Source organism: Thamnophis sirtalis, unplaced genomic scaffold (assembly GCF_051295495.1).
Source record: "Thamnophis sirtalis isolate CommonGarterSnake01/CBP01778 unplaced genomic scaffold, rThaSir2_p1.2 scaffold_3, whole genome shotgun sequence".
NCBI lineage: Eukaryota > Metazoa > Chordata > Lepidosauria > Squamata > Natricidae > Thamnophis > Thamnophis sirtalis.
Window position 1 is genome coordinate 127,336,688 of NW_028261383.1, and position 18,913 is coordinate 127,355,600.

Sequence of the window (18,913 nt, forward strand, 5' to 3'; positions counted from 1 at the left end):
TTCTGTAACATTGTCAGCATCTCTCCTTCTTTGGATTCTATTGTCTAGACTGTAGTTTTTCCTCCTTTCCCCCCAAAATCATTCCCACATACTATTACATAGGTCAGAGAAGACAGCCTTCCGTAATCTGGTACCTTCCACTTATATAGAGAATATAAATCTTATCAAATCAGCAAAATAAATTGCTTTGAGAGAGAGAGAGAGACAGACAGTTGGTGTGATGGATAAATACACTAGTTAAGGAGCAGGGGAACCTTCTAATCCTGCATTAAACAGTGACTTTGAACCATTCGCTATCTCTCAACCTGGGAAGAAGATACAGTGCTGGGAAACCACTTCCAAAACGTTGCCAAGAAAATGGCATAAACTTTCCATATAGTCATCACAAATCAGAGTAAATGTAAAGGACCATCACAATAACAAGAAAGCCAATTGCACCTGCTTGGAAAAGGCAGATCTATGCTACAAATCAAGGGATGCTGTGGCTAAGATGCTGAGCTTGTCAATCAGAAAGGTCAGCAGTTCAGTGGTTCGAATCCCTACTGCTGCGTAACGGAGTGAAATCCCGTTACTTGTCCCAGCTTATGCTAACCTAGCAGTTCGAAAGTATGTAAAAATGCAAGTAGAAAAATAGGAACCACCTTTGGTGGGAAGGTAACAGCAATCTGTGCCCCTTCACTGTTTAGTCATGATGGCCACATGACCACAGAGACGTCTTCGGACAACACTGGCTCTTCAGCTTTGAAATGGAGATGAGCACTGCCCCCTAGACTAGTACTAGTAATTACTAGTACATATTGTATTTTTCGGGGTATAAGACGCACCAGAGAATAAGACGCACCAAAATTTTGGAGAAGCAAATTTTTTTAAAAAAGTTTTTTCACTTTGCAGACCTCCCAAAAACGAAAATGGGCCCTTTTTTCAAAAAAGAGAGTATGAATACCCTTTAGGAGGTTTGTAGAGTGCTCCTGGGGGCTGCAGGGGGCAAAATTGAGTAAAAACCGGCCCATTTTTCACTCATTTCTGCCCTCCCAAGCCCCCAGGTACACTCTATAAGCCTCCTAAAGGCTACGCATGGCCATTTTGGTAAAGGGGCGGGGTTTCAGGAGGCTAAAAATGCTGTATTCAGTGTATAAGACACAGCCTCTTTTTTTAGGGAAAAAGGTGCGTCTTAGACTCCGAAAAATACGATATGAGTGAGGGGAACCTTGACACTGATTCATAGCATAGGTAAAGATAAATTCCCAATTAAATTGAATGGTATTCATTGGACCTATAAATTGATAAACCGGTCCATGGATTTCATGAATATACTTTGGAGAGTCAGTTTAGACTTTTATAAGAGGCTATTTTAAAAAAGAGAAAGAAATAGTTTGTCTAGCGATTCTAGTAAACAGAGCACGGAAAACAAGGGGCTCTAGGCTTTCAACCTCTGAAAAACCTTTGATGAAAATTGTCAGGACGGGTAATTTTGAACGGATGTATAGTATCATTGGAAAATGATGTGTTCTGATTGTCATCCTTAGTTCATCTCATCTGAACAGCCTTTTTTCCAGAGTGGGAGGAGGGAATGGTCACACGTGGGTTTTATCACAGCCTGAGAGGAAATCTATAAATACTGGTGCCTGTCCACTGTTAGCCCAGATTCTCTCTCAGTCTGGTCCAAGTCTGTTAGAGTAGTTTAGTCAGTTGGATTTCTTTTAGGGTAAGTTTCCTTGCAATCTGATTCTATTTGGCTAATTGGGCACTTTAAATCCTTTTAAATTCCAAATTCTACTGCTGCGGCCCCAAGGGACAGATCTCTGTCTCGGGCGGCTGGGGGAGGGCCCAGTGGGGCGATAGTCTCCCCCCCGAAGGCCAGGAGCCTCAGCCCGACCTCCCGGTGTGCGGGGGTGCCAGCTCCTTTTAGGCTGCTTAGAAGCAGCCGTTTTGTAGCAGACACGTTAAAAGCGGCTTCGGAGCCTCGAGGAGCGTGCGAGCGGCCCACCTTACAGCTGATTGCTCCGGGCGGCGGCCGCGCTGCAGGCTCTTTCATTTGATTGCCGTGGGGACAGAGCGGGGGTGAGGGGAGCGTGCGTGGGTGCCGTGCGGCTCTCCCCGCTCGCATTTAAAGAGGCGCCGGCTGGAAACGCCTGGCTGGGCTGCTGGTGATCGATTGCAGCCTCTTTCTCCTGCGCACGGAGTTCCGGTGGCCATTTTTGGGACTGCCACGTGCGCGAGGCCTTGCCTTCTCTTCGGGCCTAGTGCGGCCTAGCGCGAGGCCTTGAGCCTAGGTCTCCCCACAGGCTTAAGGCCCTGGTCTCAGGTGGGACTTTAGAGGCCGGTTTCCTGCTCCTTTCGTCGGACACGTGAGTGGGGCATGGACGAGGGAGCGGAGATTCCCCAGGGGCAAGTGGCAGGCCCAACTGGGAGTGATGAGGCCTTGGATCAGGAGGTGGGGGGGGGCTCCCCCTCAGAGATCCCTTTCTTCAAGAGAAGGTTTCCTCACAGCTCAGCCTCCATCTTGGTGCCACCCAACTGCTGAAGCAGGCTGAAGCTGGATCAAGGTGACCCAAGAGAAACATATTGCTATCTATGGAAAGTGGAAAAAATACTCACACGTTAACCTTCTGGAGTACATGAGGAGTAGCCATCAGAAGCTCCAAATTGGACCACTAAACGACTGCCACCTTCTATTTAATTGGAGGACACTGAATAGTTATACTGTGGCTGCCTGTTGGGCTGATACTTCATCAGTGCAGCCTGTTTCTGGGTTTGTTTTGTTTCACTCATGGGAATCTTATGGAAGACTACCATGTCTACCAAGAGGTCAAGATTCCCATCAGCACCCAAATCAAATGTCTTCTCGGGACCTGGCTGGGAGGAGGAAAAAAGGAAAGCTAGACAATGAAGGTGGGTGGAGAGAAGCTATTTGCAAGGGGAAAGGATTGGGTTCCAGCCAAGATGTTTATCACTTTGCCAATAATTTCACCTTTTCCTTATTGGAAAGAGATGCAAAGATTTTGGAGCTCTTATGGCAGAAGCCTTTTAAGGTGAATTGGTAAGTGGAAAGATGGCAGTGGAGATGGAAGATGACTAGCAGAGAATGTGCTCTTGTGGGCAGAGACAATTTCCACTCCTGCTGTGCAAGTGGGGAATTTAAATGGGCGGGGGGTGGAGGAAGGTTGCATACAGAAGAACTAAATGTTCCCCATTACTTTCTAGGCAGGCAGCAATGCTACTTGAGTCATCCTTGAGGACAACCATTTTTACAGGCACATGTTTCTCTCCTCTCTCAATATTTTTTGTATGTAGATGAGCCCTTTCATTCTGAAATTATCAAAATGGATATGGTTCAGCAGATAAGCACTTAAGCTTGATGGTTTTTATTCAGGTTTTGGGCTGATAGTTATCTTCTCAGGGCTATGTAGTTCAGGAAGATAGAATACATTTATAAATCATATGTTCTAGAATCCGAATGTAATCCTTTGTGTGGCATAAGTGCTATTGCTTTATTCAACTGAATGGAACTTGTTTTGGAGGGAACGCGCAAAGCATCTGCTTGTAGCCCATTAATCCCTCATTCATTCATTCTAAATCCAAATAAAATTGTGATTGGTTTACATCAAAATGCCTTGCATTTTATATCATTTTTGCTACAACCCACTTTTGTCCTTCATATCTTCCTTTATCTGCATAGCCCTGGGCCACATGGTCTTTCTGCCTCATTTTACCCTATGTAAAATGGGGATAACAGTCACCTACCTTAGAGAGCAATTCCAGACCTGAAATGCAAGTTGTGAGCTGTCTGTTCATGTCATGAATAGCTAAGTATGTACTGAATTTATTAATGCCTGAAGGGGGAGATTTTAAAGTGGGCTTCTCCAGCCTCACTCTGCTGTCACTGAAAATAGATGCAAATGCTATTTTTTTAAAAATCCTGGGTTGTTCTACAGGCGCGATTAACAAATTTATTTTGGTGTCCATTGCTATTATTTTTCCTGTTCCATTGTCTTTACTAAGCAGGATGCATTATACATGAGGTTTGTGAAACTTTCAAAAGGAATATTTATCTAGAAAAATAAAATGTTGCTTGAAAACACACAGCAGAGTAGCTAAGTGAGCAGTTCTTCAAGCTAATTCTTTCTCCATCCTGTCTGTTTTGTGTTTGTCTTTATGTCTGTCTGTCTGTCTGTCTGTCTGTCTGTCTGTCTCTCTCTCTCTCTCTCTCTCTCTCTCTCTCTCTGGAACTGGAACTGGAACTGGAACTGGAGCAGATTCAGCAAAGGAAGCCCCAGCTTCTTGAAAACAATGATGGATCGAAGGATTCAGACAGCTCTGCAGGCCGGCGAGGCAGCTTAAACAGGAAGCACGAAAGGTGGAAGAATCACCTGGATAATCCTGGCATGCTGGTTGCCAAAGTGGTGAGGGCTGTCACAGTGAAGCATGAACCAAGCCTCAAGCTGCCAGTCTACTTGGATACTTCCAGTCGAAGGAACCGGACGCAGCTTAGAAGGGATGCCCAACTGGCCATGTTCCAGCACGGAGACACCGGCAGTGTGGAAGGGGCCCCACAGCCTACCGAGAACAACTTCACTCCCAAGTGTGAAATCACAGGCAAAGATGCACTGTCTGCATTAGCCAGAGCTAGCAGTAAGCAGTGCCAGCAGGAGATTGCCAATGTGGTGTGCCTGCACCAAGCTGGAAACCTGATGCCACGGTCAGTACCCCGGCAGTGCCAGCTCTCAGGTGAGAATGGAAGAACCTTGGGAAATTGTCCCCCATGAACTGAGGGATACTGTTGAGAGAGTGAGATCCTTGAATCAGGGATGATCCTCCTTTGCATGCGCACAATTTAGGAGTGCAGTTGCCTCTTGGCTTAGGCCCATTTGCCGACACCTGAAGTCATTTCTCTGCCAACCCACCGTCCTGTCCCAGCCTTGCTTCACATTCACCTCCTCCTGCCCAGTCCTTCCCTTGGAGGCAGATCTCTTGCGTTCAGAACATCTGCTGTGCCACAGAGCTGTGGCCACCAACATAATAACCTGTGACAGACACCTTGATTAAAGGAGGCACAGACAGTCCAATTAAGGCTGTTCTGTTGACTAAATGAATCTTACTTGTAATGAGGTTCACTGATATTACTTCAGCATCTGAGAGGTTGCCAACTAGCCAAGTGGAGAGAAAAGGAATAAGGGGTAGTCTGGATGTCACAAGATTTTTAATCAGGAAAGCTTCTCTTTCTGAGGCAGCCCTCAATTTATAGCCATTCATTTAGTGACTATTCAAAGTTAAAACAGCACTGAAAAAAGTGACAGTTTTTTACACGTAGAACCATTGCAGCATTCCCATGGTCACACGATCAAAATTCGGACACTTGGTAACTGGTTCATATTTATGATGGTTGTAGTGTCCCATGGTCATGTGATCACCTTTTGCAACCTTCTGACAAGCAAAGTCAATGGGAAATCCAGATTCACTCAACAACTGTGTCAGTAACAACTGTAGTGACACACTTAAGAACTGTGATTAAAAAAATGTCATAAAATGGGGAAAACTCACTTCACTCACCTTGCTTAACAACAGAAATATTGGGCTCATTTGTGGTCATAAGTCGAGGACTCCCTCTGGCAGTATGTGAGGAAAAGCAGTGATGCGATGGCTTATGACAGGATTACATGCTTTCACATAAACACAAACACACACTTGCTGCTTTTTCTGCCACCTCATCTATCATGCTTCTGGAAAAAGGGACAGACAGACCCTAAGGAATTGCTTGCAGAGGAATTTGAAATTAGGTTGAAGATTTTCCATCTCTACTACGAACAGTTCAGATATCAGTAATCCTCAAGATGTGTAGCAGCAGAGATGAATCTGAAGGGTGAGAGATGGGAGTTCTTAAACCCAGAAATCTCTGCCCTACCTTGAACAGAATAAGAATACTCTACTTTACACCACACTACACTCAGGGGTGGGATTGAAAAAATTTAGCAACCAGTTCTCTGCCTGGTTGCCAGGGGGCGTGGCCTATTTGGCCCCTTAAAGATTGTGGGGGTGGCATTTTCGCCCTCCCCAGGGTTTGGAGGCTTTTCTCAAGCCTCCAGGAGGATGAAAATAGCCTCCCCATTGGGCCCATTTTTCGCCCTCCCAGAGCCTCCCGGGGGGGGGGGGAGGGGGCTGTGCTTACCTGGCATGACGAATAGGACATGTGGAAATTCCTGAGAAGGGAGGGGCCTGCAGGTCCTTGCAACAACCAGTTTGACGAACCAGACGCAAAGTTAGCAACCGGTTAACCCGAAACTGAGCAAACTGACTGAATCCCACCCCTGATTACACTACAATAAACTACAATATAATAGAGTACAGTACAATACAATACAATAAAATACAATACAATACAACAATACAATACAATACAACATAACAAAACAATGCAACAAAACAATGCAACAATACAATAACACAATACAATACAATAATACAATACAATGCAATACAATTCTTTATTGACCAATTGTAATAGAGCACACAAGGAATTTGTCTCTGGTGCATAAGCTCAACGTGTACTTATGAACAGCAAGTAATAGGTCATGAGTCATAAACATAGTTACTATCAACCATAAGTTACAAACAGCAATTGATAAATCATAAGAAACCTATAGGAGATGCTGAGCAGGTAAGAAATGAGACAGTGCTGTGGGAATTAAGTGTTCAGCAGAGTGTTCTTTCTGCCTGGTTGTTTTGGCATTCGATGCTCTATAGTGGCATCCTAAGGGGAGAAGTAGAAGTTGAAGTCAAGATCTCAACTTCAGCCCTAGCACCATTGCTTCCACTCAAAAATGTTGCCTCACGCTGTTCCCTAAAGTGCAATTGTCCCTGCAATCCAGCATGCCCCAGGAATGGCTTACTATGTTCTCTTTCTGTTGACAGAGCTTTCCAGCCTACTCAAGGCTGTTCCAGATCGCACAAGGTCTTAGTTGTTAAAGTGGTTTTGGAGAATGCTGTGCAGCCTCAAAACTACACCAGAACACCCCCCATTCTCACATGATCTTTGGAGGCTCCAGAGTTATGCAAGAACACATCCCTTTCCCATACCTTCCAAAGGGTCCAAAGATTGCATGAGGGCACACCATATTCTGGCACAGCTTCCGAAAATTGCACAAGAATAGGGCATGCTTTCAAGAGAAGTTACTTTCAGGGATTGGTTGAACACTGGTGTGTCATCCAAAACATCTTTTCGTGCTAGATTTGACACACAATTTATAAGTTCACTATCACTGGCCTAGGTGCATGACTGGCAAACACAAATGTAAAAAGATGGAAGACAAGGAATGGAATAAGTTAAATGCATTCTGTGGCCACCTTCTGGTAAAGAAGGTACTTGCCCGAGAAAATCACTCTTCTCCTATGACAGTTGGATCGAAAGTACAAAGAATAATTTAAAAAAAAAACTTTATGAAGAGCAAAGGGAAATATAAACCTCTCTTTTTAACTTTATGCAGTTAAACATTCTGTGGCCAAAGAGATAAAAATAGACAGCTGCTAAAAATAAAGATGGGAATTGCCCATAAAAAGCTGTCACAACAGATATAAAATTGGGAGAGATCCAAAGTGTAAAGGGCTCTGCTACTCAAAGAGCCCAGGGTATAATAACTGCCTTGCACAGACAGAGTAATCCTCGGAGACAGGACAGTAGTTATCATAGGCAAAGACTGCAACAAGCATACACTTTACAGTAAATCAAAGATCCAATCACAGATTCTTGGCAAAAATATTTAGCAATACCAGCTTCGAGACAAATGGAGTTCCCGAACGGAAGGATTATTCTTTGCTTCCCTGGAGTTTTGCCCCAGTTGAAACATTTAATTAGGGTCTCATAAGCATTATTTCCATTTAGCTCTTTTCTTCTGGCCTTGCTATGCTTCTCCTTTCGCCTTTTGTTTTCCCATGTTCTATTAGAAGAAATGTTTTCTGGAGTTTCTGAGCAAGAGCGTATCATTCTCAGAAAGATGCTGCTTGGCCACCTGCGGTGATGGGGATTTCCTCCTCCTACCAGCTAGATAGAGAGGAGTAATGGTGCATTGAGAATATAGCCTTTGCTCACCTCTCTTGGGCTTTTTAGCACAGCACAAGCTTTCCAGCAGCTAAAATAGGAAGTTGCCCATTTGTATTGTGTTGTTCCTTACCGCGTGTGTGGATCAGGAGAAGTGTGGCTTGAATTCTAAAGGTTACTTAGCCTAAGGAACTTGTTCAGTGGCTCCCCTCTTTTTTTCCCATTCAGACTATACTGATCCTAGATGTGATCTTTTTTTTTTAAATCACTGCAGGGAAGGTTAGTCCTGTGATCCAATGGGATGAGAGCAAAATGGTCCAAGCCTCTGTGGACAAGCCAGTTCGAATTGCATACATGCTTGTGGTTCACGGGAGAGCCATCCGCCAGTTGAAGCGCCTCATTAAGGCTGTGTATCACCAGCAGCATTTCTTTTACATACATGTGGATAAGGTAAGGCATGTAGCATTTTAAGAGGGGACTGGTGGCATGATATGAGCCATGGTCACAAATCTCTTGATACGATGCTACCCAAAGCATTGGTCTGTCAACTTCTATCCTCTGCTGTACTGGCTACAGAGATCTCATTTCCTATGTATATGCGCTTTAGACAGTGCAAAAGAAGGGGGGATATTTACTTACCCACATCTTTCTGACATGAACAGTCAAGATTTTATTATGAATAAGTGAATGGTTAGATAAAGCAGACCTCGTGGTTCTACTCTCTTCTGGAATGATGGACACAAAATCCCAATCTATCAGCCACAAGCAGGGTGGATTGGCACTGAGAATATCCAGGGGCAGCTGAGGTCCACTTTTGTCCCTTAATGTCTTCCTCACAGACCCCTTTTAAAAAAGAAAACCAATTGGACTCTGTTTCCAAAAGGAAAACTTTCTTTTATAATGAACTAGCCGATAACCCGTCATTGCCCGGATATTTATTTATAGGGGGGGGGGGGGAAATGTACTGACCAAATGTAATTTCTAATGTTGGATTTTCCCCCTTACCAGAGGGAGCCACCTTGTGGAGTACACGAAGTCGTTACCATGGCATTGCACTGTAAAGTAGAAGCCATTTTACCGCAGTACAGTAGAAGCCATTTAAAGGCACAAAAGGCTGCATCTTAACAGAACACACACCCCAAGGGGTTTTAGGGCTGTCTTACCCCCACAGTATTTTTCTCCAGAGAGTAAGTTATCTGTGTACCAAGTTTGGTTGAAATTGCTCGAGGCGATTTGATTAAAGCCAGAAGCTACAGTCTTCATTTTGGGTCACTGAGAGAGTTAGTACAATTCCTCAATGATATGTACTGGTAGTCCTTCTGTACACAGATGAAACCAACTTTTATTATCAGTGTTATGTTTTGCCTTCATCTTCACTTGGTTCCCTATGTTGTCTTGAAATCCCCAGAACTCTGTTGCAAAAGTCAATGGAAATATGCTCATATGAACAAAATAATTTATCTCTGGGATGCTGGGCATGTTTATTTCAAGGCATCCCAAAGGATGTATTTTTAACCCTAACCTGTTTTCTTGTATATATATTTACATTAATTCCGTAGAGTTTTTCATCAGCCTTGCTCAGAACACATAAGATTGGACCTCAAGTAGAAATGTGGAGCTCCTTCTTTTTAATATTATGAAATATAGTCAAGAGGAAATGATTTTCCCCTCTTTAATTATCTGCAAATGTCAGAGAATTTAGGGAAGTGGAAGAATTTGTGGTCCTTATGGAAATCCACAAACACTTAACTGGCTAGTAAGCTCAGTCAACATTGCTAGGCCTCTTGAGGGGGAGAATGGAATTGAGGGCTCCTCATACAAGCAGCACACAGAGAAGTGCATCTGTTTGGTCTGCAGGACATCATGTAGCCTCCTTCATAGAGAAAGCTAAAAGGTGGATGTAGGTGCTCTACCTGTCATCTAGGTCAATGTTTCTCAACCTCAGCAATCATCATGCTGGCTGGGGAATTCTGGGAGTTGAAGTCCACACATCTTTAATGAGGTTAAAAATACTGATCTAGACAGTTGTATGCATGGGTTTCTCTTTTCAAAAGGAAAATCATGGAAGCCTCAACTAGCTCTCTTACTACTACTCTCAGTAATAGTACAACAGTTCAAATGCTGGTTAACCATTTTGGCAAAACTTCCAAGACATCTTGTGGTGCATGTTGATATAAAACACTAATTTAAATATACACGTTTACAGCAAGGCATGCATTAAAATAACAAAACCCAGAGTTTTGGATAAATACACTTTCATGATTTGCTTCCTGGTAATGACTGTTTCAAGGGACGCGATGGCTCAATGGCTAAGATGCTGAGCTTGTCGATCAGAAAGGTCAGCAGTTTGGTAGTTCAAATCCCTAGCGCCGCGTAACGCAGTGAGTTCCCATTACTTGTCCCAGCTTCTGCTAACTTAGCAGTTCAAAAGTATGAAAAAATGCAAGAAGAAAAAATAGGGACCAGTTTGGTGGCAAGGTAACAGCATTCCGTGCACCTTTGGCATTTAGTCATGCCGGCCACATGACCAGGGAGACGTCTTTGGACAGCGCTGGCTCTTCGGCTTTGAATGAGATGAGCCCCACCCCCTAGAGTGAGAAATGACTAGCACATATGTGCGAGGGGAACCTTTACCTTTACCTTAATCATTGTTTGATTTGGACACAGAGAAAACCTTTGGGGAAAGCAAGACAAATCCTAAGATTTAATGCATAATCAGTGGGAGTCTTGCGCTTCAGATGGTTTAGAGTACCACTATTTACCATGCTGTTCAAGTTAATTAGGTTAATTAACCTAATTAATTAGGTTAATTACAGTGGCAGGACTGCAAAGCTTGAAAGGGTAAAGCAGTGATGAGGGCAGTGCAGGAAGTAGCTATTTGCATAGTTAGCAGACCAGCACCTTTGAAACAAAGGATAAATATAAAGTCTTGTGAAAATTATCAGAAATTCTATCTTGTTCCAGTAGATGTGGGATATATATATATGGATGGATGGATAGATAGATAGAGAGATAGGGAGGTAAGAGATAGATATAGAGAGATTGTCAATGTATTGCTAACTTTATTTTTAATGTGAAAGACAAACATCTGAGAGTCAACCTATTCTCCAAAGCACCTGAGGGCAGGACAAGAAGCAATGACCAGGGGGGCATTTGCCCAGGTTCGCCTGGTCCGCCAGTTGCGGCCCTACCTAAACCGGGAGGCTCTCGCAACAGTCACTCGAGCCCTTGTGATCTCTAGGCTGGAATACTGCAATGGGCTCTACATGGGGTTGCCCTTGAAGTGCATCCGGCGACTGCAGTTAGTCCAGAATGCAGCCGCGCGAGTGATAGTGGGCGCACCGCGGTTCGCCCACGTTACACCCGTCCTCCGCGAGCTGCACTGGCTACCTGTCGGTCTCCGGGTGCGCTTCAGGGTACTGATGACCACCTTTAAAGCACTCCATGGTAGAGGATCTGGGTACTTGAGAGACCGCCTTCTGCCGATTACCTCCCTTCGACCAATTAGATTGCACAGACTGGGCCTCCTCCGAATCCCATCCGCCAGTCAATGTCGACTGGCGACTACACGGAGGAGGGCCTTTTCTGTTGCAGCTCCGACCCTGTGGAACGATCTCCCCGTCGAGATCCGTACCCTCACCACCATCCAGACCTTCCGCGCAGCCCTCAAGATCTTGCTCTCCCAGCAGGCCTGGGGATAGGTTTCCAATTTACCCGCCCGAGTGTTGATTGCTGAACGAAAGTTGTGTTTTATTATTTTTCCTTTGTTCACATTTTGTTTTGTCTTTTGATACTGCACCCCCCTCCCTTGTGATTGTAAGCCGCCCTGAGTCCCCTCAGGGAAAAGGGCGGCCTATAAATCTTAATAATAATAATAATGAGTGGAAACTAATCAAGGCAAGAACCAACCTAGAACTAAGGAGAAATTTCCTGACAGTGAGAACAATTAATCAGTGGAACAACTTGCCTCCAGAGGTTGTGGGTGCTCCATCACTGGAGGCTTTCAGGAAGAGACTGGCCAACCATTTGTCTGAAATGGTACAGGGTTTCCTGCTTGAACAGGGGGTTGGACTAGAAGACCTCTAAGGTCCCTTCCAACTTTCTTATTCTGCATCTTGCAAATGAAATCTGACATGTGAAATTTCTGCCAAAGCCAGCATTTCTGTATTTATTTCTACCCATCCATCCATTCATGACTTCAATCACTCAGGTAACTCTAGGCAACTTACATAAACAGGATTGCAAGCAACTATCGGAATAAGAAAAATATAAAAATCAAAAACTCCAGACTTTATACCTATCTGGGGAAAAATAAGTGCAATGGTTAAAACAATAAAATAAATTACAATACCAGGGAGGTAAGTCTCTGTGCCACACCCCAGAACTTGCTGGAGCTTCCTTACACATTTGCACTACCACTACTGTCACCTTCCTAGGAAAGAAGGAGTCAAAAGGAGTGGGGTGATCTTCATGGTATCCTAAGCTCTGGCATTCAATTTCCTCTCCCCTGCAGCGTTCTACATACCTGCACCGTGAAGTGATGAATCTGGCCCAGCATTACCCTAACATCTTGGTTACCCCTTGGCGCATGGTCACAATCTGGGGTGGGGCCAGCTTGCTGAAGATGTACCTGTGCAGCATGAAGGACCTGCTGGAGGTGACAGATTGGGCCTGGGACTATTTCATCAATTTGAGCGCCACCGACTACCCCACCAGGTAGGTGGGGAGAAGGAAAAAGTCTAGCAGGCAGCAGAGGGTTCTGCTGCTGACCTGTGAACATTGAAATCATATGAGACAAGCTGGGATGGTTTGAATGGAAGGGATCAGGGGGTTCTCCTTCTCCCCACCCATCCCAGTTTAATGCAGAAATGCAGGTAGGAAAATAAGAGGGAACTTCAGAGTACCAAGAGGCCATAGCATCTCAGAAGTTTTGGTGTTGAGTGACTGGAGTTAGAACTCAAGAACCTTCTTGGATGAGAAGTGAAACATTTTCTAAGAAAAAAAATCAAAGTCCAGTTGCCTTTTGAAAAAGGACCTTTGGGATTATCATGATTTGGGAATTGAGAATCTCCGTAGACATGAGTGATTTGGTCCTGGTTTTTTTGCCAAAGCCACTCAATAACTAGATAACTGTTGTTTGGAAGATACAGGAGACAAGGAAAATGACTACTGTGTTTCCCCAAAAATAAGACAGGGTCTTATTTTCTTTTGGCCCCCGAAATAAGCACTTGGCCTTATTTTCTTATTATTTTTGAGGTGCAAGAGGCGGTGAGCGTGGTCACCTCAGGGCTTCTGTGTTGCAATATTTTTGGGGAGGGCTTATTTTCTGGGGAGGGCTTATTTTAGCGGATTCACTTAAAAGTCTGATTGGGTTTATTATCCAGAGAGGGCTTATTTTTGGGGAAACAGTACTAAAAGGAAAGTTGGGAAACATACTGGCTGTGGTTAATTGAAAATCGGCATAGATGAGAACATATTAATTTTGCTCTGTTTGCATCTATTCTCTGCCTGCTCTTCCTTGTTTCTTTCTTGTCTCCCATCCATCTTTTTCTTTTGCTTTCTTGTCCTCAAGATCAGCCTTAATCTGATTCTTCTCAGAGTATGACAGTCGTGCAGAAACCTTTGTAAAAGAAATTGGGGATAGAAGCTGTGCCATCATACTAGGAAGGTTTCACACATTTGGAGGACACCCAAATTGGAAAGAATTGCCTTAAAGTTTAGGCTTGTTTACTATGCATTTGATAGGTGCAAATTCTCCTTTTCCGAAGAATTGTTCTATAACCTCAAAAACATTTCCCCTTTAAATAAATTTGTTATAGCATTTGTCTATCCAGGAACCAGTTCATGTCCCTGATAAACTGCTTGGAGCTGCATTTCCTCTTCTATTGTTGAAAATATTAATAATGATTTTCTTAATTTAATGATTTCTAATCTGTGTGCAAGTGTATAAACAAGATTCTTTGAGAGCCGAGGTGGCGCAGTGGTTAAATGCAGCACTGCAGGCTACTTCAGCTGACTGCAGTTCTGCAGTTCGGCTGTTCAAATCTCACTGGCTCAGGGTTGACTCAGCCTTTCATCCTTCCGAGGTGGGTAAAATGAGGACCCGGATTGTTGTTGGGGGCAATATGCTGACTCTGTAAACTGCTTAGAGAGGGCTGAAAGCCCTATGAAGCGGTATATAAGTCTAACTGCTATTGCTATTGCTATTCTTTGTACAATGAGAATCCCGACAAAATATAATTTCCAGTAATATGGGTAGAGTTTTATATCCGGTCTTTTTCAGAGCTTCAAAAATGTGTAAAGGTTGGAAGTTCATTCTTCCTCTCTGCTGATCATGACTAAAGTTTGAAGGTGTGTTGGACTGTCACATGTCCCATCCAGCCAAAGTATTGGCAAAGGATGGTGGGTTCTGTAATCCAAAACATTTGGAGGTACATCAGGTTGCCTTTTCCAGAAAGCTTACTAGTCTGTCAGTTTTCTGCTTTTTCTAATTCTTCCTTTTGATGTGCTGCCCCCTGCAGGACCAATGAGGAGCTGGTGACATTCCTATCAAAATATCGGGACAAGAATTTTTTGAAGTCTCATGGACGAGATAATGCTAGGTAATTTGAAAAGCTTTGGCATTGGGAAACACATTAAAAATGACCAAAAAGCCCACAATCTCAGATAAATTGCTATTGGTCAGAGGATATTCCTTGCTGTGGTGCCAAGTTTTAAATACCCTGCCTAGATCACCTGGCAACTTCTGTTTTATCTTTTCAGACCCAGATAGACTTTCTAATATTCATTATACTATCTTTTAGTTGTCTATTGTTCTTTGAATATTTATGAACATTTGAAATGCATAGAAACCTTTTCCACTGCTGTTAACCTTGTTTTCATTTTACCCCATGCAGCTATTTTTTATCTTCTATTTAGATTTTATGACTATAATTTTTAAATGTTCTTTTTTTAGCATATCTTTGTCAGCTAGAGATTTTTTGCTATTAAGTGCTACGTATAAAAAGAGAGAAGAAATGAGTAGCTAAACAAATGAAAGGCTAATAAAATGCCATTGGTGCAGTCATATTACATTCCTGTCGTAGGGCAAGTTTGTGGAAGTTGAATAGATTCTGTTGTTTTATTCATCTGAAACCGAATATAATTGAAACATATATCTGAATTCCATTTACAAATAATAGCATTTTTCTTTGCTGTCTTTTTGTTTTTTTATCCAACTGTGTCTTCAAAAAGAACTCCAAACTTCATAATTATAAAAAAGAAAAACATTCAAAAATGTGGAAAGCTTTGGAGCTATTTTTTTATTAAAGGCTCTGATTTATAGGAGTCTGTTGTTGTTGGGCCAAAAATCATATGTTCACCATGTAATTTCTACTCCCAGTATTTATTTATTTTTTAAAGATATTTCAGCATCTTCCACAACTGGCTTCATTTGTTCTTTAAATGCTGTCAAAAGAAACTCTTACAACTTGTAGTGTGGGCAGCTTTTGAAGCCTTCAAAGGTTATTCAGACCAATCTGAAATCTTACAAACAATCCAATTTCCAAAATTTAAGCTGAAAGATCGAAAGGCTGTGAACCGCTATGATTATGCCAATTGCCTGGAACTTTCAGGCTATAGAATCCAACGTTTTCAAAGTGTTGTGTTCTAGAACTCTCCTTGTTTGAAACTTAATCCCTAAAATTCCCCGTTGCTTCCTAGTGAATCTGAGGCATTCATCTCCGCTTAGGTTCATCAAGAAGCAGGGCCTAGACAGACTTTTCCATGAATGCGACACACATATGTGGCGACTGGGTGAACGGCAGATCCCGGAGGGTATCGTGGTAGATGGGGGCTCAGACTGGTTTGCCCTAACGCGCAGTTTTGTGGAATACGTGGTGTACACCAGTGATCAATTGGTCTCCCAGCTGCAACAGTTCTACACATACACACTTCTCCCAGCAGAGGTAGGTCCATCAGTTGTAGAGGCTTCAGAGTGACTGTAGTGAATGGGTAGTATTTTTGTATAGGATGGAAACTTTGTTCCTAAAGAACCAATAATAGGATGAGTACTAGGCTGCCGTGTAACTGATATTATCCAAATTTATGAAAGTAAGGAAATAAATCAGGTTTCTAATAGGAATAGAATCAAGATCACGTGAAGTGTTAATAGCACTTTCTAATGTCTTGGAAAGGCCACACTTGGAATACTGCATCCAGTTTTGGTCATCATGATGTAAAAAAGATGTGGAGACGCTAGAAAGAGTGCAGAGAAAAGCAAAAAAGATGATTAGGGGACTAGAGACTAAAACATTTGAAGAACGGTGGCAGGAATTGGGTATGTCTAGTTTGATGAAAAGAAGGACTAGGGGAGACATAGCAGTGTTTTAATATCTCAGGAGCTGCCACAAAGGAGAGGGAGTCAAGTTATTCTCCAAAGCACCTGGGGATAGGACAAGAAGCAATGGGTGGAAACTAATCAAGGAGAGAAGCAACTTAGAACTGAGGAGAAATTTTCTGACAGTTAGAACAATTAATCAATGGAACAACTTGCCTCCAGAAGTTGTGAATGCTCCAACACTGGATGTTTTAAGAAGATGTTGGATATCCATTTGTCTGAAGTGGTGTAGGGTTTCCTGCTTAAGCAGGAGGTTGGATTAGAAAACCTTCGAAGTCCCTTCCAACTCTGTTATTCTAATTCTAATAACATTCCTTCCCTTTCTAAAAAAGAATTTATTGCTTAGCTAGAAGAAACAACAGCCATTATGAAAAGCAGAACCAAATATTGCACACTCCCAAGTAATTTTGGACTCTGACAGACGTAATTTGGCATTGATGATGGATTAAACAGATCTGCTTCTGATCCAGATGTGCTAAGATAGAACAAATACTGCTGAACGAGGATCTTTCTAACTACAGCAGTTTGATATTTCTTTGCACCTGCCTTGCACAGGTGCCAGTACTGAATGCTGGGGGGGGGGGGGGAGATGTCCATATTGTGACTGCTCCCATGTCGATACCATGATGAAGTTATTAGTAATAAAAATTCCTAGGAGGTGTTTGGAGGACAAAAAGCAGATTTGTTTTTGTTTTGTTTTTTAAGATGTTGACTTTTATGTGTAAAGTTGAGAAATAAGTTGGGTTTTTTTATATGCTCCTCACTTTACTTTTCTAATGAGTGAAGAAACCATCCATGGATTCCTCACCGGACTTTATAACTGCAGAAGGTGAGGCATGAGATCCAGGTAGATCCTTCTTTGAGGAAATTGCTGATAGTATCATTGTCCTGTTATTTTGGCCACAGCTCTCAACCACTTGCAAAATAATTACAGTAAAAAGTCAATGCAAATATCTGCTAACTGATGGAGAAATCAGGCTAAGTGTCAGATGACTGGCTGGTTCATTTGTTTCTATTATTATTATTAGATAAATCTTTAGTGAGATTCACAGACTCTGGAGCTGGTTGGTAGCTCAACAGCTTGAGTCCTAATCAAGGACCTAGGAACTGTTAAGGTAACGTCAGAGGATATAAGCTGTCCCAAGAAGGGTGATTTTTTGTAGAGTCAAAATGTTCAAGTCTGATAAATGTAGAATTTCCAAATAGCGAGGTAGCCCTTTGGGTATTGCTCCAAGGGCTCCAATTACAATCAGAACAACACACAATTTCTTTTTCCACAGTCGCTCAACTTCAATTTGCAAGGCCCGGTACTTTGTGATTTTTTTCTTGCTGCTTATCTTCAATTCGCGCATCACCAGGTATTGCAATGACAATGAACCAAACTTTTTTCTTTTCAACTATTGTTATGTCAGATGTGTTGTAGGCCAAGTGCCTGTCAGTCTGAATTCTGAAATCCCACAAGATCTTGAGTTTTTCATTCTCTAGAACCTTCTCAACCTGATGTTCCCAGTGTTTTTTTTGCTGTACTCGAATCCAAACTTCTGGCACAATTCCAGTGAATGATCTTAGCAACTTGGTCATGGCATTGTAGGTAGTTAATTTGTGAAATTTTGCTGCACCCACTGATCAAATGGTCGACTGTTGTTGTTGTCGTCGTCATCCTCATCATCATCATCCTACAGTTTATTGATATAGCTGTACCAGGAGATGCCAGAGTTGAAGAAAAAGAAGTAGAAAAAAATCACAAACTACCATGACCTGGCCATCAAAACTACACGGCTATGGATGAAACATATAACAGTGATACCCATTGTCATTGGGGCACTTGGTACCATGTCGAAGAATTTTATAAGATACATCAACAAATTGCACCTTCCTGCAATAACATCAGCAGAACTGCAAAAAACTGCTACTCAGAACATCTTATATTTTAAGAAGGTACTTGGTTGATACCTAGGACGCTGGCAGCAACCTGTATCAATCATTAACACCAGTCAATGGTATTTGTGATACATTTTTGAATGTTTTGTTGACTGAGTTTCATGTTTAATGAATAAAGTATAATAATAACAACAACAACAACAACAACACCCTACTTGGAACAGCTTATATCCTCCGACATTACCTTAATAGTTCCTAGGTCCTTGGTTAGTACTCAAGCTGTTGAGTTACCAAGCAGCTCCAGAGGCTGTGAATCTCACCAAAGATTAACCTAATAATAATGATGATGATGATAATTTGGAACACAACATGCCAGATAGCACGATTGTCGAGGGCCAAAGAGTACAGTTTATTGATATCGCTGTACCAGGAGACACCAAAGAAAAAGAACTGGAAAAAATTACGAAATATCGCGACCTGGCCATCAAAACTACACGGCTATGGATGAAACATGTAACAGTGATACCTATTGTCCTTGGGGCACTTGGTACCATGTCCAAGAATTTTACAAAACACATCAAGAATTATTGCTTCCCACAATAACACCAGCAGAACTGCAGAAA

The 18,913-nt window shown here is 42.5% G+C and overlaps 1 protein-coding gene across 1 annotated transcript in view; it reads left to right on the forward strand.

Annotated features, from left to right (window-relative positions):
* Window positions 1–18,913, forward strand: part of XYLT2 (xylosyltransferase 2) — a 51,190-nt gene that overhangs the window by 20,623 nt on the left and 11,654 nt on the right. Inside the window, exons 2-6 of the mRNA XM_014063561.2 lie at window positions 4,257–4,728; window positions 8,307–8,482; window positions 12,546–12,748; window positions 14,554–14,634; window positions 15,762–15,978. Coding sequence (XP_013919036.2) covers window positions 4,257–4,728; window positions 8,307–8,482; window positions 12,546–12,748; window positions 14,554–14,634; window positions 15,762–15,978 — 1,149 coding nt within the window. The remainder of the gene's footprint in view (window positions 1–4,256; window positions 4,729–8,306; window positions 8,483–12,545; window positions 12,749–14,553; window positions 14,635–15,761; window positions 15,979–18,913) is intronic.